The sequence below is a fragment of the Cynocephalus volans genome, chromosome 2 (assembly GCF_027409185.1).
Source record: "Cynocephalus volans isolate mCynVol1 chromosome 2, mCynVol1.pri, whole genome shotgun sequence".
Classification (NCBI taxonomy): Eukaryota; Metazoa; Chordata; class Mammalia; order Dermoptera; family Cynocephalidae; genus Cynocephalus; species Cynocephalus volans.
In genome coordinates this window covers 60,453,692-60,478,543 of record NC_084461.1, presented here as the reverse complement: position 1 = coordinate 60,478,543, position 24,852 = coordinate 60,453,692, and the positions used below count along the sequence as shown (strand labels likewise).

The 24,852-nt window shown below is 38.4% G+C and overlaps 1 protein-coding gene across 3 annotated transcripts in view; it reads right to left on the bottom strand.

Annotated features, from left to right (window-relative positions):
• Positions 1–2,798: 2,798 nt before the first annotated feature.
• PTCD2 (pentatricopeptide repeat domain 2) overlaps positions 2,799–24,852 on the bottom strand; it is a 32,173-nt gene continuing 10,119 nt past the window's right edge. For all 3 annotated transcript variants that reach the window (XM_063087102.1, XM_063087103.1, XM_063087104.1), the window contains 6 exons: positions 22,934–23,012; positions 22,412–22,503; positions 19,719–19,832; positions 16,501–16,575; positions 8,376–8,489; positions 2,799–3,844 (listed from right to left, as the gene is read on the bottom strand). In XM_063087102.1, the coding sequence (XP_062943172.1) occupies positions 3,620–3,844; positions 8,376–8,489; positions 16,501–16,575; positions 19,719–19,832; positions 22,412–22,503; positions 22,934–23,012 (699 nt within the window). In that variant the 3' untranslated portion in view covers positions 2,799–3,619. The remainder of the gene's footprint in view (positions 3,845–8,375; positions 8,490–16,500; positions 16,576–19,718; positions 19,833–22,411; positions 22,504–22,933; positions 23,013–24,852) is intronic.

Sequence of the window (24,852 nt, the reverse complement as noted above, 5' to 3'; positions counted from 1 at the left end):
TGGAGGGGGGGACCAAGTTCTCTTGGGCCACTTTTATAAGGGCAGTAATTCCATTCATGAATGCTCTGCCCATATGACCTATCTCCTTCCAAAGGCACACCTCCTGATACCATCATCATCTTGACTGTTAGGATTTCAATGTATGAATTTGGGGCAGGGGGGAACACAAACATTCAGACCATAGCACTGAGTGAACGGCACTGGAGATAAAAGGCTGTCCACGGGAAATCATGATAACCACCAACAGTTACATAATGAGTGAGTAAAGTAAGTCCTAATCCTCTGATACATTCCCTACTGTGCTAGGTACCAGGCACACAGTGAACAGGTTCGACATGGCACCTAAGTCTAGTAAAGAATAGACAACAGGCAGTGACAGCATCATGACAAGTGCTTTGATAAGTTAAGGCACATGTGTAGCTCACCTAACTGGGACTTGAGGGATTAGGTGGGTTCAGAAAGCCTTCCAGATGAAAAGATGAAAAGATGTCCAAGCTGTGACCTGAAAGATGAGTAGGAGTTAGCCAGTCAGTGAGAAGGGAAGAAGGGGTGTGGAGAAGCAAGGGATGGGGGTGGGTGGGCACACCCTGCCCAGATTATGAAGGGCTTTCTGAACCATGTAAGAGTCTGAGCTTTATCCAGAGGGATGCTAGGAGTCCTCAGGAGGTTTTAAATGGGAAATGACAAACTTGTTTTGACAATCTCATTCCGGCTGCAGTATAGAGGATAGCTGAAAGATGAATGCCTGATGGTGGTGACCTGAACTTTAAAGAGCTTGCTGGAAAAAACTGTCAGTGATAGTTTAAAACAGGTCCATAATTTCTTTGACATTCCTACCACTGAAAGGTGGGATGTATGCTCCCTCCCCTTGAATCTGGGTGGGCCTGTGACTTTAGTGGAAGTGAACGCTATGTAACTTTCAAGACTAGGTCATAAAAGGTGACAACAGCTTCTGTCTGGTCCTCTTGGGACACTCACTCTTAGTACCTTGCCACCATACTCTGAGGAAGCTGTGTGTAGATGTTCCAGCCCCAGCTGAGTCCTAGCATCAATTGCCAGAAATATTAAGTGAGGAAGCCTTTGAGATGACTCCAGTCCCAGCCATAATCTGATGATAATCATGAGACCCTGAGTAAAAACTGCCTGGCTGAGCCCAGCCAATTCCTAGGATAATGAGAAATAATAATAAAATGATTGGTGCTGTTTTAAGCCACTAAATTTTGAAGTGTTTTTGATATAGCAACAGATAGCCAGAACACTATCCCTGATATCACCTTATTAACTGTACTCACCATCCTGATTTTTGGATTCTAGAGCAACAGACATCTACAGTAAATAAAAACAATATGCTAAGGCACATAACAGAGTTGACGAATAGGATGTTCTGTCCAATCAAATATTCTCATTAACGGAATAAGGAGATGCTTTAGCAAATTACTGATAGCAAAAAGCACCATTTTTCAAAGAAATTACCAAATTTTAAACAATTGAAATGCCCACCACAGCTTATACTAAACACATTTTCTTTGAAGACTTTAAGACTTTAGAATCATCCTATTATTTGGGGGGGGTGATCATTATGCACTTAGTTACCTATGTACTAAGGCTTCCAGAACAGGTGGAATGGATCTGTTTTTGCAGTCAGCAGAGTACCAGTGCCTACTGCTCAAGGAAGCAAGGATAGGGAAGGTCCTTGCTGCTATTTATTATTCAACATGTTTTTTTCTTTTTCTTAATTTTGCTAATGAATTGTTGTTAGTTAACAACCAGGACCACATTCACCCGGGGCATTATAGCCATTTGAATGCTTTGTGAATGTTGGAGAAGATAAAAGATAAGGTGGAGAACAGGAAACAGGTCCTGTTATTCCCTAAGACTTTGAAGGTAGAGAAATCAGGTTTTGTTTGTTTGTTTTATTTATTTATTTATTTTTTGCAAAACACCACACAGACACAATTAAGATTCATAAAGGAAGAAATTTGTTTCTTTAAGTGGGGCTGGTAATGCTTCACAGAACACAGTAAAAGAAATTCTTTTGATATTTCTGAGCAGGAAGAACTCATTTGTTTATATAATTCCTCACCTAGGTCCAAACACTCTGAATGCTATCTACTAAGGTGATAACGATAGTTATGATTCATGCAGTACTATGTGCCAGGCGCTGTATGCTTGCTCTACATTCACCACCTCACTTCGTCCTCACACCAAGCCCACTTGCCAAATGAAGAAATAGAGGCAAGCCCATGGCCACACAGTAAGTTATGGGAGTCCTTAGTATTCTAACTCTTAAGAAATTCTCCTTGTTCCCCTCTTGAAGAGACATAATGCAGTATAGTGGGAAGGAAAGTAGACTAGGAATCCGATTTTAATCTCAGCTCCACTGCATATTAGTTATGCTAACTTGGACATCACTTCCTCAACCTGAAAGATGGCGGAGTTAATTAGGAGACTCAGAAGATTCTTCCATTTAAAATCTGATTCTATGAATAATCTTTGCCTCAGAATAACAATAAAATGAACATCCTTAGTTTTGGAAGTAGCACTGAAGAAGGTGTCTGCAGCACTCTGGGAAGGCAGATGCTGAGAGGTGAACATCATTCTAGTCTCAGAAACAAAAGGCACACTGTGTATCTTCTTCTGCACGTTGGTGACCAGATACGGTAAAATTCGCCAGATGCTTTATTTCAAACCACCATAAATATGAAAAAGTTTTGACCTGCTCTAATGACATATTTATTTTTACGAAAAAAAAAATAAGACATGAAGAAAGAAGAGAGAAAATCATTAACAAACGAGATACACTATAGGGCCAAATATTTATAATTCACATAGGAAACTAAGCATTAGTATGTGGTTTTATTGGCACTTATTTTGAATAGTACATTGTTTACCAAACATGACCAAAACAGTAATCATTTAAATCTGGCTTTCTTAACAGTTCTGGAAGCTAAATTCTGGTTTGTTTGTGCTACTGAGAAAACGAGACAAACACAATCCCAAGAAAGTTGCTCAGGAACCTTTTTATTTGTCTTATTTTTGAGAAAATTTGACCCTACTTAACTGCGAATAAAAATTTCCAATTGATATGCAAATACATATAGGCACTATTATTTTGCAGATGGGAAAATGAGGCATCAAGATCTTGTTTAGGGTTACAGAGAAACATGATGGCAGAGCATCCTGGGCTGCTTTCCAACATGCTAGAATAGGGTTTCAGACCTCCTGAATTCAGCAAGGGTATAATTTGCAAGTAACTTCTCCCTTGAAAATCAGTTAGAGTTGGTCACACTAATAATGAAGTTTGTTCCCAGTGGTGCTTATTGGGTTCCACTCTGGTACCAGAGGCTGGACTGGAAACCGTGACTATGTTCCTTCAAGGACCTTCAGCAGTTTACACAGGGAAGCCTCTTTTCTGACGGAGTTGAGCCTTCTTTGCCTGGGTCTAGATCTTCTCAGTGACACCAACATACTGAGTTCTCAGATCAACGAACTCGGGTATTTAGGTAGGAGACCAAGTGTTAGCATAGTATCCACTGAAGTCCGATGCCTGATTTCTAATGGAAGCCAAAAATTCACTAGAAGAAGGCCCCTCAGACCCACAGGTGAATTGAAACTAGGGTTACTCAGCCAACAGGGATCGGCTGAGTGGCTGGAAGGTCCGACGGCTGACTGTCCTCTTGTTTAATGGCAACACGTGGGATTTCCTGTCCCTGGGGGTGTGGCAGAGCAGAGCATCCAAAGTGTAAGTGGTGACCTGGCCATTTATGTGCAATTTCCCATAGATTTCATCAAATCTGGCCACAAGGGTGGGCACATCCTTCACTTTTTCTCTCACTTTGGCCAGCTAGAAAAAGGCAAGAGCAGATCATCATATCTCTGCAAGATTTCTTCCTTGTTCTTTTTATCCTCTAAGAAAAACTGGTGGACATGTGTAAAAGCATACAGAGTATACCAGAGTGGTGAAAGCTAGGGAAATGAGGCACAGAGAGGTATCACTGACTATAGGGATTCCATAAGCTACACACAAAATTCAGGATAGTACTTGAAAACCATACCTAATAACTTACAAAAGGGGGTTCAAAAGGTACATGCTATACAATGAAACATACCAGGGAAAGGAGGTCAAATACCAAGGGAATCAACTTTGTTCAGTGTAATGATTAGAGTAGGAGGCAGGGCCAAATTGCATAGGATTTTATATATAGCCCATGGTAAGTTTTTTAGGAATTTATTCTAAAAGCGATCAGAGCCTCTAAAGTGGTACATGATCTGATTTACATTTAAAAAGTTGTATAGAGAATGAAATGGAGGGTAAAGAAATATTGAGGCTATTCCAGAGGTTCCCATCATAGCCCAGATGAGAAAGGATGGTGGTTTAGATTGGGAAATGTATAGAAAAAATGGATAAGTAGATATATGTGAGGTATATTTTGGAAGTTAAACTGAAAGGGTTTATTATCACAGGGGTGAAGGAAAGGGAGGAGTTAAAGGTATCTTCCCAATTTGGGCTTTAGTAACTTGATGGCTGGTGTCATTTACTGAGATGGGGGAAGATGAGGAGAACCAGATTTGGATGGGAAAATCAAGAGTTCTGTTTTGAACCTGATTGAGATACCTGTGAAACATCTAAGTGATATGTTGAGAAGGTTGTTGTATACACAAATCTGGGCCATGGTCTTGACCAGAGTTATAAACAGTAGTATCACAAGTATCAAATGGTATTTAATTCTACAAAAATGGGTGAGCTGAAGATTAGAATGTAAAGCTACTTTCTGAACAAAATCAACATTTAACTTAGTTTAATTCTTACCAAGGATACAACCTAACATATTTCTTGATCAAATTTCACTGGGATCAAGCTTCCTAACAAATCCTTTTCTTGTTTTCTGAATATACCACAATACTATTTGCTCCCCGAACATCTTCCTTTCAAACAAGGGCTCCTGACTGAACCTTTGGATAAACAGCTTAAGCACTTCTTAATGTTCTTAAAAAAGAACAGCTTGTTAAGTCATCATGTTCAAGGTGAAATGACTTAATGTGAAGCATATGGCTTCCAAAAGGAGCAAAGCAAATGTGCCAAGCTGGAGATAACTTTGATCTAATTACACATACTACATCAGGTCTCTTATATCACTACAGAAATATTATACGGCATCATTAGAACCGTTCTGCAGTTTAAGCAGAAAAGAGATTGTACTAAATTTGTTGAGTTTTAAAAAAGAAACCGATGAAGAAACAGCTAATGTTTGAGTGGTTTCAGTAACAGTATTGCAAAAAATCAACAATTCTTTTCAATACTCCTCTGGTGGTATAACAGGACCTATGTAGATTATAGATTTATCTCCACACAACACATTTTTAATAACTGTTGGAATAAACACTAAATACAGCACTTGTAAAATACAGAGTTTTACAATATAATACTCGAAATGCAATTTCACATATGCATATAGAGAACTAGCTCAAAAGTGACTGGAATTAAATAAATCAGTACATTCCTAATTAAGCAGTTCCCTGAGTGGTCCTACAATGAGGGAAATACTGTACACTGAACTAAAGGGTTAATTTTCGAAATAAAAGAGTCTTATATCAGTATTTTCCAATGTGGGGTTTGTTTGGATACTTTAGTCATATAAACGGGTGACAACATATCGACAGACCAAGTCTAAGGAATGACTGATCAACACGAATGCTGTTAAGAAAACTGAGTTGCACTAGTATTGCAAACACATGTACACAGGCACACACACACGCACACAACTATGCACTTTAAAATCTGTTCATATTTCCAGCTCCCCTACTTTTCTAAACTTACTCCATAAAAGTTTGGGTATGTCACAACCCACACAGAGCTGAGACCTCAAATATAAGTAAGCTTCAAATTAATCATATCCAGTTAATCAGTTTCCTGACAAGCTTCCTTTACCAGCAGGAAGATGACTTTGGGTGGAAGTGAGGAAATGGGACAGGGCTAGGAAGGCAAGTGGGCAGGGGAAGAAAGCAGCCACATGCCCTCTCAACCATCACCTGGACCCGTACTATAAAAGACACGGGAAGGAGGGAGAAAGAGACGGAGGGAAAAGGATCCACCAATGGGCCCACTTGTTAGTCAAAATGATAATACCAGTGTGTTATCACTAACAATATGATCACTGTTAATAATCTATCATTTCTTTACAGTTCTTTTTTTCCCTTAAATTATATGCTCCTAGAGATGTACAAATTACTATATTTCAAATGACCTGCAATAATTCCTCTTACTGTACTTAAGCCATCAACGTGACACATGGGTTCGTTTGCTTCATTTTGCTTTCAATTTTTAGGAAATTTTTTTCTCTGCATTTTTATTTAACTTTGTTTTATAATTTTGCAAAACACATACATGATTCCAATGTAAAATATACAAACAAGGTACATTCAGAGAAGTCATGCTCCCATCCCTCATCCTCTCGCAACTGTTTTGATTAAGTTTTGGTTCTTCCATCTATTGTATTTTTCAAAAATCCAAATATTTGCACCTTGCTTTTTTCATGTAGTAACATATTTAGGTGATCCACATATACAGCGGTACTTCAAAAAGTTCATGGAAAGATTTGTATTATCTTTCAACCAATTCTGTTTTTTCTCAAACTTATTTTTGCCAGTGCATCTTTGGAATATATTCCAAGAAGTGGGAGAATTGAGTCAAAGGGTAAATTCATTTATAATTTTGCTAGAAATTTTCAAATGGCTCTCCACAGGGGTTGTACTAATTTTCAATCCCTCTAATAGATGAGAGTGCCCATTTTCTCAGAGCCTTGCCAACAGAATAAGTTGTCAAACTTTCACATTTCTACTAATCAAAAGTATAAGAAATATTACAGGATAGTTTTATTTTTGCATCTCTCTTAATATGAGCAAGGTTGAGAATCTTCAAATGTCTAAAGGCCATTCACAATTCTTTTTTTAGTGAACTCTGTCCATATCCCCTACCCATTTTTCTTTAGGATTATTGGTTCTTTTCTCACAATTTTCAAAAAGAGCTCTTTATATATTGATTAGTTAGCCCTTTGTCTGTATGATTAAAAATTTAAAGTATTTTCTTTCAACTTATTATTTGTCTTTTTGCCACACCAAAAAAAAGTTTTTAAAATTTTTTATGAAGTCAGATTTATCAATCTTTTCTTTTACTGATTTGAATTTTGACTGAGAGATAAATCTTTCCGTTCCCAGGATATAAAATAATTCACCAGTATTTATATCCAGTTCTTGTATAGTTTCGTTTTTAAAATTTAAATATCTCATCCATTTGGAATTTAGCCTGGTTTGTGGTATAAGAACATATAAAATTTTATTTTTTTCCATTGGTTTATTCTAGTACCACTTCTTTAAAAAGTCTATCCATCCCAATTGACTTGAGACGCAGGCCTTTAACTTATACTAAATTTGCACATGCAGTTGGGTCTATCTCTGGACTTTCTATTCTGTCTCATTAGTTGGCCTACTCATGAGCTACACCACAGTTTGAATTATGGAAGCTTTAACATGGGTTAATATCTGCTAGGCCTAGCACTTGTTATTGCTCTTCTTTCAAAGGGTTTTCCCAGCTATTTTTTGCTTGTTTGTTCGTTCAACTAAACTTTAAATAGAGAAAAAACAGTGGTATTTTTATTGGGATCATATTACATTATCACAGTAACTTGGGAAGAACTGACTTTTTATGAGGTTGAGTCTTCCTACCTAAACACATGGTATGTCTTTTCATTGGCAGGAGCGACTTTTTTTAAAGATGAGAGATACCACACCCTATTGTTTGCTGATGGGCATGACAGGATAGTGATGATGCTCAAAAAAGAGTGAGACAAATTCTAAACTGCTGCCCTGGAATGGGTCAGAGGGTGTGTGATCTAGGGCACAACTGCAGAGGCTGGCTGGACAGGTACATGCAGTCACCGTGAGTACACAGGGGAAGGAGCCAGAGGCTGCTGAGGTGGCAGTCGGTCTCTTAGATTACTTCTATTTTCTCCATGAAACGGGAAGCAAGGTTATCAACAGAGTGAGAAGTGGAGAAAAGGTATTGGAAGCTTGAGGGGAAAGGAAAAAAGTATAAATCTGTCATCCAGAAGAAACAGAGAGCTGGGTCCATAAAAACAGTGTAGGGAAAAGAATCATGCAGAAGGAAAACATCTTCCTGGAATTGCAGAGGATACCTTCTGTTGGAAGAAAAAAATCTTTGCACTCACACATTGAAGCCTTTAAACAGGAACAACAGAGAGGCTGCCATATTTGAGGGTCTCTTTAAGAAGGATGGCTACAGAATTAAGACATTAAGTGGACATTTTTAAGAGTACCCTTTCACTTTTAAATGATTTCTGCAGCATCTGCATACTCACCACTTCCTCTGAGAACTCATGTTTTTTCACAAATTTTGGTAAATTTCCTTCTGCAGCACTATTTAGTATCTCTATAAGGGTTTCCAACATATTTGACTGGATATGGATTATAATCTGAATAAAAAGAAGAAACAAGCAAAAACAAGACTGAGCCAGTATTGAGAAATATACCTGGGTAGATAAATGCACATTTATAAGCACCCACCCTGCTTTGATTGTATTTCCCAATTCATTTGCTTGCATAAGTTCAAAAAAGTGCTTCAAATATATGCCCACCACCCCAAATTTGCTTTCCAATAGTTAATCAAAATACCGCAACTTCAAAACACGTCTAAGGGTAACAATGGAGAGAGTGTGGATTTTGGAGTCTGACATACTTGGCCAAAATCCTGCCACTGGCAATTACCAGCTATGTGACTCTGGACCAGGTACTTCATCTCTGACTCCCAATTTCCTCATTTGTAAAACTGAGGAAATACCTTTAGGTCCCACATTTTGGGTTGTTGTGAATATTAGATGAAATACCAGCACACAGGAGGCACTCAAAAAACAAAAATATTAGTTTCCTTCTATCTCCTCTAGATTCAGAAGATAGGAAATTGTAGGCACATAGGTTACTGCAGGCACAGAGTGAAGCTGTGAAGTACTAATGAGGCACTCCAATTTACACTGTATCTATTATGGAACGTTCAGAACTGGGTACTGTACTATGCTTTCAAAATGACATTACTTACATACCTTCCATAAGATAGGCACAATTAATGCAAGGAAAAAAACCCACATTTTCGGGCCGGCCCCGTGGCTTACTTGGGAGAGTACAGCGCTGGTAGCACCAAGGCCGCAGGTTTGGACCCTATATAGAGATGGCCGGTGTGCTCACTGGCTGAGCGTGGTGCAGACCACACCGTGCCAAGGGTTACGACCCCCTTACCAGTCAGGGAAAAAAAAAAAAAAACCCACATTTTCCTCCCTAATTACCAACGTTCACTAGTAAAATTTAAAAAACAGAAAAAGCTTAAAGAAAATGAGAATAACTCAGAATCACCAACCAATGTTAATTATTTATAATCTGATGTATTATCTTCCAAACGTATAACTTTTTCCCAAAATTTGATACTGCTTTTTGTCAACTATTATATAATGAACATTTCCTCATAACATTAAGAAATTATGCAAAAAAGAAAACTGAAAGAAAGTGAGCCGAGATGCCGGGTGCCGTTCAAGCTTTATTAAAGAAAAAAATCTGCCGGGCTGTGCTCAGAGTGGCAAGCAGCCCAGGGATGCCCTGAAAATGCGGGACAGCACCAGGTGTGGGGGTGGTAGAGCTTATATAGGGCGCCAAGGGCTGGCTGATACCATCAAGGAGGGTTATTATGCTAATGTGGATCAGGGTGGAGAACTGTGTCCTTGCGGAAGCAAGAGGGATTTCTGTTTAAGTCAGGGGGCTTCTTGTAAAGAAGGGAAGGGGGTAGGGGAGGGGAGGAGGTGGGCAGCACCATTTTGTACTTGGGCTTGTCTAAAAGTGGTGCTGGTTGTGTTGTAGATCTATTAAAAACCTCGTTTTTAACAAATGCCTAGCAATTCATAATGGAAATATACCATACTTTATTACACTGGTCAACATATATACACTTAAAAAAAACAACAAAAAAACTTGTTAATTTCTTAGACTTAATTCCAGAAGTAAAATTACCAAGTCAAAGGACATAAACATTTTTAATGCTCTTGATCCTGTCAAAAGGCAGTTTTCTGTTAGAGATACTCCTTTTTTATATTGAACCAACTATATCCCACCAGTCTATTTTGTGACATTTTATGTTTCCTGAGCAGTGAATCAGGATGAGGGGTATCTTTAGTCTTGAAGAACAGAATGAAATGACTCTAAGTAGACTAAATCCAAAGAATCTGAGCTAAATTCACTGTTCTGAAGCACAGGCAAATCATGAGCAACTCTCCATGGGTCTCCTGCATTTCTTCATTTTGCAAGCAAAAGCACTAACTGCCTTTATTTCTGACTACCTTTATTTCAGACTACCTTTTCAAGGATGTTTGCATAACTTACAGTCTTGGAAGACAGACACAGTGTCTCACCAAGAGCAAAGGGCAGACATGCTTCCTGCACCTTATAAGAGATCTCAGATCCCTAAACGCAGGGCTCCTCTCTTAAAATGCAAGCTCCTGTGTGTGCAAGAGGCATATAGACCTCTTCCTGTTGCCCTGTGGTAGGGACTCAGGGAACTGATGTGAAAATCCTAATACTCTGGCTACTGCTATCGCTATAATAAACTGTCCTTCATCTCTTGGTGTCTTGTGCACTCCATCAGCATCCACAAAACTGGGGCAGGCTAACTCCTTAGCTTGCAAGTACAATAAAATCTCTGACCCTTCACAGTTCTTAACACCCTTGTTAATAAAAACCGATCCCAATTTGCTTGGCAGTGGTCTGTCCTCTCTAGGGCAAGGACAAGTCTACTTTGTTGAATGCTACATCTCCAGTGCCTGGCACATAGCTGGCCCTCAATAATATTAATGAGAAGGGAAGTATGGATCCCTAGCAACTTACAAAGATAAACCATCTAGGGCCCTATGCCAGAAATTATGCGCTCCTGGGAGATTTCAACTTTTCTTCATCTGCTTTCCCAATTTCTCTCCCTACCTCCAGCAACCATCTTTGATTCAGTAGGGATTTCAAGAATAAGGTTCACTACCTTAAAATAAACTGATGAAGGGCAATATGCATGAGGCAGTTACACGAAAGATAAAGAGAAATTTTAAAGCTAGGGGCTTGTCTCAAACCAAAGACTCAGGGTACAGTTGAGGAAAACTGAAGCAGGGTATGACACACTGCTTGAATCTTACAGATTTCAAATAAAAGACTAGAGGAATTGAATTAGAAAGGAACAGGGGCAATTTTGGTAAGAAAAACTATTTAAAGAACACATACTCCCTGCCTCTCTGATTTTCTGAGGACTTAGGAAATGACTGACCAAATCATTTTGGTCACTGGAAACCTTTGACCAAAAAAGGGAACAGAAGCCCTTAGCATACAGAAATTTGCATTTTTGTTTCTTTTATTTTCTTTTAAAGTTTGTTGCATTTGAAGCAGAATATCATAGTGTGGTAAAGACTGCTAGTTTGCTAACCAATATCCATTCTCCCCTTCTTTTTTGATAACAGAACTCCCTAACTTTAATTGATGCTGTCATGTACAGGACTCAAAGACTGTATTTCTAAGTTTTCTTTGCATTTAAGTGTGCTCGTGAAATTAGGTTCTGGCCAATAACATGTAAGTACAAGTTGTTGGGTGAGACATTTGGAAAAGCATCTTTAAAAGGGACCAACTTTTTTTGTCCTCTCCCATTTTCCCTACTTCTTGTTAGAACAGGGACATAATGTATAGAAGTAATATTCTTAGGATGGCAGAGTGGAAATACAGAAAAAGGCCAGGTCCCTGATGACATCATGGAATAATGGAAATAAGCCCTGTCTCCTTTCCTACCTGTGCAGCCTAGGAGACTTGGAAAAGAGTGTTAAAACACTGTGTTAACAAATAATAATAAAAACAGCAAAACTAACCACTTGTCAATTCCCCTGCAAGGTAAATTCACTTCCAAAATGAATCTCCACTTGGAGAAATGCCAGATTTCTAGAGAAATTATTAGAATTCAAACAGAATCAGTGTTGTTCTCTGCTGCTTTCAAACATATTTGGAAGTGGAAATTAACCCTTTGATACTGAGCAGCATTGCTAAAGAGGGCCTATAGTTCTTTTGAGACTGATGGGTTTAAATTCAGACTAAAGGGGCAGAGTCAACACATGTGTGCCTTGATGAGATCATCTTGCTAAACTGAGGCAGTAGGGAGCAAGTTTTAGCTGGGAAAATAGGAACCCAGCCCCTCTGTGTCATATTGGCAGCAGGAGCAATTTAGATAAAAAGAAAATTAAGTTAGAAGGAAAATTAGGTAAGTACAAATTCCAATTGGCAGCATCAAAAGATTTTAGCATAAGGCATTAATTTTTAAAGTAGATCAGAAAAAAACACTTCATTTATTTGCTAATACTGACTGAACAGCCTCTCTACTATTTGTCAGTTTTCCATTTCTTAATAATTGACAAATTGCCTTGAAGGATTTCAAGCAGATGACTCAGCTTTGGAGAAGCTAAGGCCCATTAAGTCATTTTTAAAAAACATGCTCTAATAACAGGGGCCCAGAATTTGAAAGATTACTAAAGTTGAGAATGGCAACCATCTCTTTTTCAACATCCCTGAAGAAAATGAAACAGGTTTATAATGTAACATGAGAAATTCAGATTGGACATTTGGAAGAATTTCCTGAGAATTTTTAAACAATAAAACTACCTTTAAGTTTCCAAATAGTGGGTAATTCTGTAACACAGTTCGTGGAGAGGATGATTCATATTCAAGATCAATTCAAGGTTCCTTACATAGTCCTTGCCTGAAACATTCCCATCCCACCCTGTTTCTTGGCTAACTTTCCTTTCCAATTGTCAGAGAAAAGGAGCTGCTCCCACTCCCTGGCCCACGAGCACTATGCTCTGTCCACATGCTCTGCATTTCTCCTCCTACTGGGAATGGACAGCTTCACTCTTGGCATGCTCATGTTTTATGTCCACCAAAGCACTTTCTTGTTTGAAAAAAAATCACTGCTAGATTCTTGTAATAACTGAGAGATAGGCAAGGACCAAAAAAGATGAGGAATCTAAATCCACAGAAGTGAATTACCCGTGATAGTGGCAGATCATGATTTTTGACGTCCAGTCCTATGTTCTTTTCCTTATTCTGGAGGAGCAGCTAGTCCCAGTCCTGGATAAAGAAGGCACAATCCTCCTCATCTCTATAGGTCTGGAGTGGTGGGGAAACCCTAGGCTTCATAGAGTTGTTTGTGTTAAAATCCTGACTCTGCTACTTAATTAGCTGTGAGAATTTGGATAATTTACTTATCCTTGAACCTTCATTTTCCAATCTGTAATATGGAGAAATAATGTTTTGACAGGGTTGTATAAAATGAACTAATAAATGTAAGGAACCTAGCAATGTTACCTTAGCTAAATTAAATTAAAACCCTACCTATCTCTCTCTCTTAAACTTCTCACCACCAATCCTTATTAATCCCCCCAACTTCACTTCAACTCTGGGAAAAGCTATTAATGATCCAAATGCTCTCCCCATGCTCTCCTATATTTCTTTCCTACCTGATACCACTTAAATAGCGTTAGCTTTAGTGGAAGAGTCTTTTGCCAATCTCAGCAATTCAACTTCTGTTCATCATGAAATTAGCACATCTCCAGGCTACTCTCTCTCTCAGAAGCAATTATATTCTGGGATACCAGAGCTGTCCATATCCAGTAGGAAGTAAAGAAGATGATCAAAGATGTATGGTATCTGCTGGAAGACCAGGCTTACTGGTATTGTTGGTTCAAAAGACCTGAATTTTTGGACTCTGGACCTTTGCCAGCCTTGGCCTCTCAGACCTGCCTGAGCCTGTGAACTCTGCAGGCTGACCCACCTGCTCTGACATGCAGTTTCTGCTTTGGCCCCCAGTCTTAAAATAGGGGCTATCTGCAGTGGGGTATGGCAGGGAGGGCTCTCAGCCCTCTTGGATTTCTACACAGTTACTATTCCTTCCCTGTCTTTTCTCATGTTTCCTCTGCCTCACCCTTAAAGCCTTACAAACTCCTTTCTGAGTTCTCTTACTTCCCTTTGGCATTCATCGGTTCATATCAGACCCATTGCAGGGTGCATACAGATAAGCTCTGAACTGACAGCTTTGACACTCATCCCCTCTCCAGGTACCTGCCCTTTGTAAACTCAAGTCTCTTTGTGGATATTTTTCTAATATTTAGTCTCTTTCCTTCAAAACTCATCTCTTTTTTTTTTCCAGGTTCTCCATTATCACTGTCTCTATCTGCCTGGTTCATCCTTCCTTCATGTGAAAAAGCATTCTGAAAAGTTAATGTGAGGTCCAACATAAGGTATTCTTATCTCAGACTTCTTGTCCAACCAAAAAAGTCTCCAAAGTTTACCATAAAGGCTTATCTAGTCCTTCTTTTGAAAGTCATCTGTGCACTGGTGTGGGGGTAAGATTTGAGGATAACCACTATGGGCAGAACTGAAAATCATCATTATCGGGCTGGCCCGTGGCTCACTCAGGAGAGTGTGGTGCTGATAACATCAAGGCCACGGGTTCAGATCCCATATAGGGATGGCCGGTTAGCTCACTGGGTGAGCGTGGTGCTGACAACACCAAGTCAAGGAGCTACTTTAAGTGTAGCCTAAGTACATTATCTTTATCTTTATCTTTATCTTTATCATTATATTTAAGTGTTACCATTTCTCCCGTGGCCCCGGAAGCTTGGAGTTATGCCTAATTCCTATTGGATTCTACAATTTGTTACAAGTGAATATTTCTTTTTATTCAACTTAACCTCATGTCAAACAAAGACTATCATTATTAGCAAACATTCTTTGAACACTGACTACCTGCCAGGTACTATGCTAATTACTTTATCTGCATTATTTCTTTCAATCCTTACAACAAAAGGATAGCTACTATTACCACCAATTTTCTAGATATTTCATTCATTCAACAAATGCATAATGAATACCCATTCTGCCAGGCTTTTTTTTCCCCCTCAGGGGCTAAAAATAGAACACTGGTGGAGATAGTTCCTGCTGTCAAGGAGTTTATGTTTTCTGTGTTAATTGAGAAAATGGGACTTGGAGGGTTTGAGGGAGAGCTAGCAGATAGAATAATTATACTGCAGTTGGAATCATTCAGGAAGAAAAACTTTGATGGAAGAGTCAAAATTACTGTTTCAGATCAAAGGAAATTAGGGTCCTTAGAGGTGAAGTAACTTACCTAAGGACTCAGAGCCAGAAAGAGGTGGCAACAATTAATAGTTTATATTTTTTTAAACAGAAGGCTCACCAAAAACAATCTCTCAACAAAGAATTCCCTTCTACCTCTATCCCTCCACTCCCATTGCCCTGTCCTCCTCCAGAACATTGCTCAACAATGATTTCCTCCCTACGGTCCCCTCAGTTTGCTCCCACTGGCCAGCCCTGTCTTTCCCTTCACTCCCCCATCTTGGACTACTCCACCGGCTCTGATCTGTTATCCTAGTTTGTGCCACACTAGTGTTTACACATTTCTGTTCTTTTGAAAATGTTTTCCTCATCTCAACCCCTTGACTGTTTCAGGAGATTACAAGCTCTTGAAAGTTAGGGGCTTTTCTTTTGCAACCTCCCACAAGACAGATGGACTCAGCATACAAGTAGTGCCTCAGTAGGGGCTCGCTGAATGGGGGCTGTTGTGTCTTTAACGACAAAATAGTTCTTTTTTCCATTGGTCCAAGAAGGTTTAGGTGACTTGCTGCTCAAAAATTGGGAGTGATAATAGGACATGCTTTGAACTTTATTATTGGTGTGAATCCTGTGAATCTGTGAGGAATTTAAAATGTTGTTCTTTGTTCAGTTTTAGGGATTAAGGTTTTGCATGTCTTGGTGGTAGAGTGCAGCCCCTTGCTGACCCCGACAACAAGGCCCCAAACAAGTCACACAGGTAGCCCAGATAAGTCAGTGGGGCAGATGGGCCGTGGCGAACGGGCCATGGCAGACTGGCAACATAATAAGAATGAAAGTAGCTTAGCATTTACTCAATGCTTACCATGTGTCAGACACTATTTTATGCACTATAGGTGCTCATTAATCACAAAGATGCCATAAGTTAGGTGCCATGGATGGGATGCAATTAGCATGCAGCTTTCTTTTAAGGCCCAGTAAAGAGACTGGAGAGTCCATCTCCATTCCCTCCTTCTTTCTACATCTACAGCCTTCTTAGTCATGTCTCATATATGCAGCATCTAGCCATGTTTTATTCCTGAGCATATCTACCTTTCCCACCTATTTATAAACTCCTGGAATCAACAGCTGTGTTTACTCATCTCAACAGGGTGATACTGTAACTTTCACATAGAGAAATAAATGACTGTTCATTTGAATTGAATGAAGACCTTGGGAGATCAAGTCACTGTACGCAGACAAAACATTTAAACATTTTGTTACATCTCAAATCTTACTTTAAACCATAAAGAAGTCACTTACATTTAAATTAGTGCAGGTTACGCTTTCTGGATTCATGATTTGAGAAAACATGGACATAGCTTTTGCCACCTGGTTCTAGAAAAAAGAACAAGAACATTACTCTGCTATCATAAAGACCATAAAGGAGGATATTCCTGTTCATGGGGTCCCTGGGTTTTGAAGTAACACAAAGAAAAAAAGTTGTTTGGTAACCCAAAATAAACATCCCATAAAATGTTTCATCCAGTGGCATATTATTGAACATTTTAACAACCTTCCTGAGTCCAGTTTTTAAATGGAGTCATAAAGTTGGCATTTCTCCTTCTCTTATTGGAATCAGCTTTAAAAAAAAAAAAAAATCAGGAATGAGAAGCAAATGAAAACCCTGTCTTTGACATAATTGGGACAGAGTAACCTCAGACCACAGAAGAGGTAGGAGCACTGCAAGAAACTCTGGAGATAGAACCTGGGGAGATTCAGGAGAGAGAAACAAGGGACACTGCTGCATGTCTCAGAAAGAGCTGACAAAGTACAGTTCTCAAAGGGGAGGGCATGACCTCAAGTACAAAAGCTAAATTCCTGTTTACAATGATGGGAAGAGAGTTTAGGACTAGTAAGGAGAACTTCTCTGGATCCTTGTAGTGGCGGAGGGAAGGCTAATGAAGGATTTCCATAGATAGGCTATATTTGCAAAAGGCAGTTATGTCTCTGGGAGGCAGCAGAGAAGAAACTGCTCACTGAAAACCACCTCAATGCCTATTCCCATTGGCCAGGGAGAAATAAAGCCTGTACATACTTGTGGACAAAACTCTAAGTTATATAGAGAAAAATCATGCTGATTTAGAACAGGGCTCTGGTCTCTTTTTCCCTGATGTGAATCTTCTGTTAATGGCTGGTCTAAGAGAAACACATTTGTTAATGATGAATAATCAAAAAAGAACCAGCACATGACCTCCATAAAGACAAGACCAAAAAAAGGGAACACAGTTAAACCAAGTAACAAAACATTTAGCAGATGAAGAAACCCCAATATAAAATGTTTCCATGGATATAGAAGACAGAAATAAGAAAAATGAACAAGATCATGTCAATCAGAAGTGGGAAAAAATCAGACAGGCCTCAGATTTCTTCACAACAATTCTCTACTAGAAGACAGAAGAGCAAAGTCTAAGAAAACTTTAAGAAAAGCAAGCATCACCTAAAAATTTTAAATCTGGCCAAACTACAGTTCAAGTACAAAAAAAACCCCAGGAGATAAAATAATTTTAAATATCAAGAACTCAGGGAACATTGTTCCCCTGAAAAATTTACTATAAGACACACTTCAGCCAACAAAGAGAAGCCTGGAAAACAACAGCAAAACAACTAGCAGTGAACAATGAACCCATTTAGCTGTGTATACAACTAAAGCACATTACAGAACAAAGTGTAAATGTTGTTCACCTAGACAATGAAGAAATAAGAATACTAACATAAGTCAGGACGAAAGGGAAAAAGGAGATAGAGAAAGTACCCCCATTTCCTCATCTTTATTATATATATATAATGATATATAAAAAAATATCATTTAAAGCTGACAAAGTAAGTATATTTAAAAGAAAAGTGAACACTATGAAAGACACAATATCAACTAAAATTGGGTGGAAGAGGAAAATAAGGTAATAGAAATAAGGTAAAAGAAAGGAAATGTGCTAATTTTACCGTTACTTATACTAGGAACTTAATAGGATTGTTAAAGGAATTAGACGATTAAGAAAATTAAAAACTTATGGTTTTAAAGTAAACACTAGAGCAAAAAGTACAAACCACAGAAAACAACCACACGGCATAAGATTTTTAAAAGTTAAAAAAACAGAAAGCATCAAATAAAATGAGACCTAAGATCACATAAATATAAATGGGTTCTACTGAAAGAAAGACTAGCATCGTGTTATAAAGCTAAGTTGAAATTTATGCAGTATTTAAGAGATACACCTAAAATAAAACAATTCAGAAAGACTGCCAAAAAAAAAGATAGGAAAAGGTGTATATCAGGCAAATGCAAACCTAATCAAAACAAAGAGACAAAAGCACAAACTCACACAACAGAGGTGGACATATTAATATTAGATAAGGTTGAATTCAGGGCAAACGCATTAGATATGACTAAGAGAGGCACTTTATGATGCTAAAGTGAGAAATTCACAATGATAATATAATGATGATGTATATCAGTGGTGCACCAAATGGTATAATTTACACCCACATAAAGCAAAAACTACAGGAGTTACAAAAGGAAATAGAAACACATGCCTTAGAATAGACTTCAATTCATCTCACTCAGCTCATGGCAGATTAAGAAGGCAAGACAATTTCCCTGGACAGAGACAGAAACTTAGAAAGTTTAAGAAATAATTGTGACCCAGTGGAAGCCTGGTAAGTGTGTATCCTCTTAAATCTTTGTTCTTCAATGACTTTTCCCAGCAATTTATGGAAATGGATCAACCTGATATTTTGATTTCTAATGAATTTCTCCTGCCATATTTTACCAGCTGGGTAAATAACCCAGGCTTGGTTATTACTTTTCTGCCATAAAATTTCCTCTTACTATATGTCAAACATGTTAAGTATTTCATATTTTTTAGGCCTCAAAATAGGGCATCTCATAGTTGTGGCTCATCAAGAGAGGGTGTTCCAGGGTTCTAGCTCTGTGTCCTTCACTGAGGTGTGACCTCAGTGAGGTCCCCTCTTCTCTCTAGGCCTCAGGTGCCTCCATCTGTCCAGTAATGGGGGAGGCTAAATGACTGCTGAAGGCTCATCCAAATAATAGTAATTGGGTCTAACTGTGAAACAGATGATGAACCGCACTTCTGCAATGGACTGACCCAGAAGTCCTCACTCATCTAAGGTGAATTCAGCCTTTAAACTGCTCTCTGAGAATGTTACATAATAAACTGATCATTTGCAATTTTCCTGTTAATTACTTGAGAAATTTCTACCAGAGTGCAGCTTCCCTCCTGATTCTCCACAGGATCTTGGCCAACCCCTTCTAAATAGAAAGGCATGTTAGGTGCTCAACTGTAAATGGAAACATTCTTTGCAAGCATAGGTTGCCATGGCAACAAAGGCCTTGGTCTCTTTGTGGGGATTTTTTCCTTACAATACAGTCAGAAGGAAAAGATAAAATAAAAGCAAGAACAAATGAAAGTAGTAAAGTCTTGCCTACTCCCAGTTTACTAATGGGCAGCCCAAATCCTTACCTGATTCAGAGCTAATGCCACCACAAAACAACATGCTCTCCTGGAGAGAACTTCGCCTTTGATTAGAGCTTCTTCTCTTAATGTAGTACAGATTTTAAAAGATTCGGGACTATTCTGTGTGGAGACAGGATTGCTTGATAAATGTCATGAACTTTTAAGTTTAATAAAATGATTAACAGTGCTCAATATCTCAGATTTCCTTTTGTAAGAATTTCCTAGAGCCTATCTTAAGGTACTGAAAAAATTAAACTCCATATGGAGACTATTTTCAAATATAAATTAACTTTATTATTAAAGCTCTCTATTTTCTGACTTGGGGCACTTTTCACCAGCAAACATACAGGTCTCTTTGTATCTGGGCAGGCTAGTCTCTAGATACAGGCACCAAAATGTAAGTGTAGAGTCAGCCTGCTACTGTATTAAATAGCATAGTAAAGCTCAGCAACACTAGGAAACTTTTCCTGGGGGGGATTTCCAGTCTGAAAACATCCAAATAACTTAAATGTTTGAAAACATGAACACTAACTTAAACATAAATTATGAAAGACTCCCATGAAAACAGAAACCTTAGGGGGAAAAAAAAGCCATTAATATGAGTCACACACAAACCAGCAAAACAGCAATGCTAAAACCAAATCCTCTTCCTTTGTGCACGTCACAGTGGATCAGGTTTATGAGAGCAGCTTCAGCTGTGCATCTATGTCTACCTGTGATGGCATGACTCAGCCTAAATCCTCAAAATAAAGACTGAATTTGATGAGAGAGGACAGTTCCCAGAATTGACTTGACCAGCTCAGTTTTCCAACTCATCTCCAATGAGTGAAACAAGTTATTCTTGGACATAAGACAGGGGAAAATATTCCTCTGGCCCTACCTAAGTAGCAGAATTAAATTCTCTCCACTTCAGTATATACTCAGGGAGGCATTCCTAAGTAGGCCAGAATATTGGGAATCACAATGCTGAATGACTGATGCTCTAGTGTTGTGTGTTTTGTTGGCCTCCCATTTCACAGAATCATAGAATTATACAACTGGAAAGGATTATCTAATCTGGAGGTCAGCAAACTATTATTGCCTTTGAGACAAATCCAGCCTACAGATAAGAATGGTTCTTACATTTTCAAAGGCTTGTAAAAATAAAAACGAATATGTGACGGAGACTTTATACAGGAGAGACTGTATGTGACCCCCAAAGCCTAAAGTATTTATTATCTGGTCTTTTATAGAAAAGTTTGTTGACCCCTGAATCGAATCCTCTCATTTCACAAATGAGGTAAGTGATCAGTTCAGAGCTATATAAGCCTGTTAATAAAGTTGAGCCTGGATTCCCAGTTTCTCAATTTCCAGTCGGGTTTTTTTTCCACTGTACTGGATTGAATTATGTCCCTCCAAAACTCATTGAAGCTTGAATTGTATCCCCCACGTTTTATGTGTTAGAAACTTAGTCCCCACTGTGACTGTTAAGAGGGTGGGAAATCCTATTACAGTAATTGAAAGGTGGAGCCTTGAAGAGGTGATTGGATTGTGGGACCATGCGGTAGTGAATGGGTTGAAAATGGTGGTCAGGGGTGTGGTTCTGAGGGCTTTAAAAGAAGAGGAGAGTCTGTCTCTCTCTGCTCTCTCTGCTTCCACCATCTTGCAATGAGACCCCTGGGTCGCTGTCACCACCACCAGATGGACTTTGGACTTCCCAGCCTCAGAAACTATAAGCAATAAATGTCATTTTCTTTATAAATCACCCAGTTCCCAGTAATAAGCAACACAAAATGGATTAATACATCCACTATAACTCAGCTGGCCCCCTTGTTTTGGAAAGCTGATACTGCTAAACTCTTTAGGAAAGTTTTTCAATGGCCCATGGTCTTCTGCTTTGTTTGGTCCCTTCTTTTCAGCATAAAAAGGTTTGGTTATCCAGATTTACAAATTTTAAATGGTATAAATTGCTACAGTAAAGAACCTTGGTCATTTCACTATTACAGTTATTATTCATTCATTCCATGAATATTCAAGAAATAGTTTCTATGTGTAAGAAACAATCCTGGTAAGATAATGATATAAGAATTTATTCATTTGAATGTCACATACATTTATTAAAGACCTATTGGGTACCAGGCACTGTGTTAAGTGCTGGGATAAAAAGAAGCCTCAAGGAGCTCACACTCTAGTGGGAAGAATGGAACCTGCATCTACTAACTGCAACACTAGGCAATGTTAGAAGTACCAGGTATGTGATACAAATAGAGCACAATCAAGGGATATTTGGAGGAGATAAACATCACTTCCAGCTTTGGTGATCAAAAAAAACTCCACAGATGAGGATAAAGTAGATCTTGAGTTTGCCACTGAAGGATGGTAAGATTTCCACAGGACAGGACAACATGGAATCTAGTACAGACCAGCATTCAAGATGACTCTAAGGTAGAGCTTGAACCCCACACACTACCTCTTGTTCTCACTGTCTACACAATCACCAGCAAAGGGTGATAGATGGTAAGATAAAATTGCTTTTCCTATGATAAAACGGTCTGATATAGCTAACTTGAGTTTTCTAAAAACAATACATTTAAAATTGAAATATTTGCACCAGATGGAAAACAGCCTTCAGAGGAACTGAATTTTATTTGCAGAGAAAAAAAAATCCTCTCTCAAACACTACCCACAATGCTCTGAAAGTTAAGGGGAAATAGTCTTACCAGTTTGTAGCAAATTGCAAAAGCAAGGACATAGGTATCTTTGCTGAACTTCACATCTTGGTTTTTCATTTCTATCAGTACTTCCAATGCACCTGCCAAAAGTGAGGAGTGGGCCAGCAGTGTTAAATACACTATAGCAAGGTCAGAGTTCCCCTATTGTTGGTCCCCGAAGCTCTAATTTGTTCAGCATCATCTACTAAAAAGCATATTTCAGTATAATCAAGGCTATTTCTCAAAGTTATGTAACTATGAACTAAATGTTAAAATAAATTATCAGGTCAGGCAGAAGGAACTAATATTTTAACACGTGCTACAATTTTAGCATATGTAAAATCTGGGATGTTTAGTTTAAGGTACAATGTGCAATGTAATAGTGTTTTCAAACATAAAGAATAAGGTTTCCATAATTCGGCCACTCATCAGGAATACAAGAATCATTTTTGTATGGTCCATTTTTTTTTCCAATTGCTATATCAGCAAAGACAGCAAAATTTTTCAGCAAACATGAATTGTAGTACTTACTTTTATATTTGCCTTTGATAAATAACATATCCATCAAAATATTGTATGACGTGCAGTCTGAGAAGAAACCTCGTAAATGCTAATGAAGAAAAACAATACATTTGGTTAAAAGTTAAAACTGTTAAGGAGTTACTTATACTATATCTTATCTATCCAAGACTTAGTTTTCTGCATACCTTATTCATTTGGCCTCCTGCCTTCTCTAATAAATCTCTGTATGCCAAAGACTTCTTTTTGAAAAAAGTTAAAATGCTGCCCACTGTCTTGGCTGTCATGCCTTTGGGAATGGACACAATGAATGAGAGCAAGAGGTACTACAAGAGATCTCTGGGTTTCACAAACATAGTGAAGAATGCCTTTATGAAATGTCGCTCTGCCAGGCTTCAGAGAAAAGAAGCAAGTCAATTAACCTTGGCAAGGTGGTCCTGAAACCTGGGTGTGAGCTGTTAACATGAAATGGCAGCTATAAATATACTTGAGGACTAAGGCAGGAGGATCTCACACAACTACGGTCCTCTTTGGGCAAACAGATAATTTGCACTGATTACTCACTTTTTGAAATAATTCAATAAAACAGTGGTTCTCAACACTTTTTTCAACTTGTATTTACTCATCTTAATTGACAAATAAAAAGTGTATATATTTATCGAGTACATGTTGTTTTGAAATATGTATATATTGTGGAATGGCTAAGTTGAGCTAATTAACATATGCATTACTTTACATACTTATCATTTTTTGCAGTGAGAACACTTAAAACTTAGCAATTTTGAAGAATACATTGTTATTAACTATACTCAACATGTCTTATAGCAGATCTCTTAAAGTCATTCCTTCTATCTAACTGAAATTTTGTACCCTTTGACCAACATCTCCCCAAAGTCTTCTCTACATTTTGAATTCCACGGTAATGTGACACATCATATTCAAATATGCCACTAAATACCTTGCTCAAGTTTTTTCTTTTTTGAGAGCCTACCACACAGATCCTGTTCTAGGCACTGAGAATAAAGAAATAATATAAACAAGACATACACGCTTCCCTAAACTCTGGTGGGGTTTATAATATAGTGGAGCTTAAATTTCTGATAGGGAGACAATGAATAACTAAATTTAAAAAATGGAAAAATATATATAATTTCAGGTATCAATAAGGGCTATAAAGAACAATGAAGCAGGACAGAGAGACAGAGAGGATGAATGGGAGGTGGTCCAGGAAGGCTCTCTAGGAGACCTCAAAGAACTGAGGGAGAAAGCCTCTGTGATGATGGTGGAGAGCACTCCTCTTAGAGGCACCGAGCTTACATGTCTGAGAGAGAACAAACAGGTCCAGAGAAAAGGGAGCAAGGAAGGTGGTGAGTGGTAGGAAAGGAGATAGCAAAAAGGAGTCCTCTAGGTCATGGTCAGCAGTCTGAGTTTTCTTCTAAGTGTGATGGAAAGCCACCAGAGCAGCCCTGTCTGGTGGAAAGGTATCTTGAGCCACAAGTGTGAGCTATGAAATGTGACTCTAAATTTTCAAGTAGCCTCATTAAAAAATGTAAAAAGATTCAGTAATGTTATTTAACTCACTACATCCAAAATGTAATTTCAATATATAATCAATATAAAAAATTATTATGATACTTTGCATTCTCTTTTTCATAGCAAGTATGTGAAACCCATCATATATTTCACACTTACGACACATGTAAATTTGGTCTAGCCACAGGCCAAGGGCTCAATTGATAAGTGTGGCCAGTGGCTACCAAATTGGCCGCACTATATGGTTTTGAGTATGGAACACAAGTTAGGGTAGAAGCAGGATTAGGCCTTATGTCACTCTAATTCAGTTCATTCTACTGCTCCAGAAAACTTACTTATACATGAATTTTTCAAACACAGTAGGTTAAGAAAAAAATTTTACTTCCATTTTTTTTTTC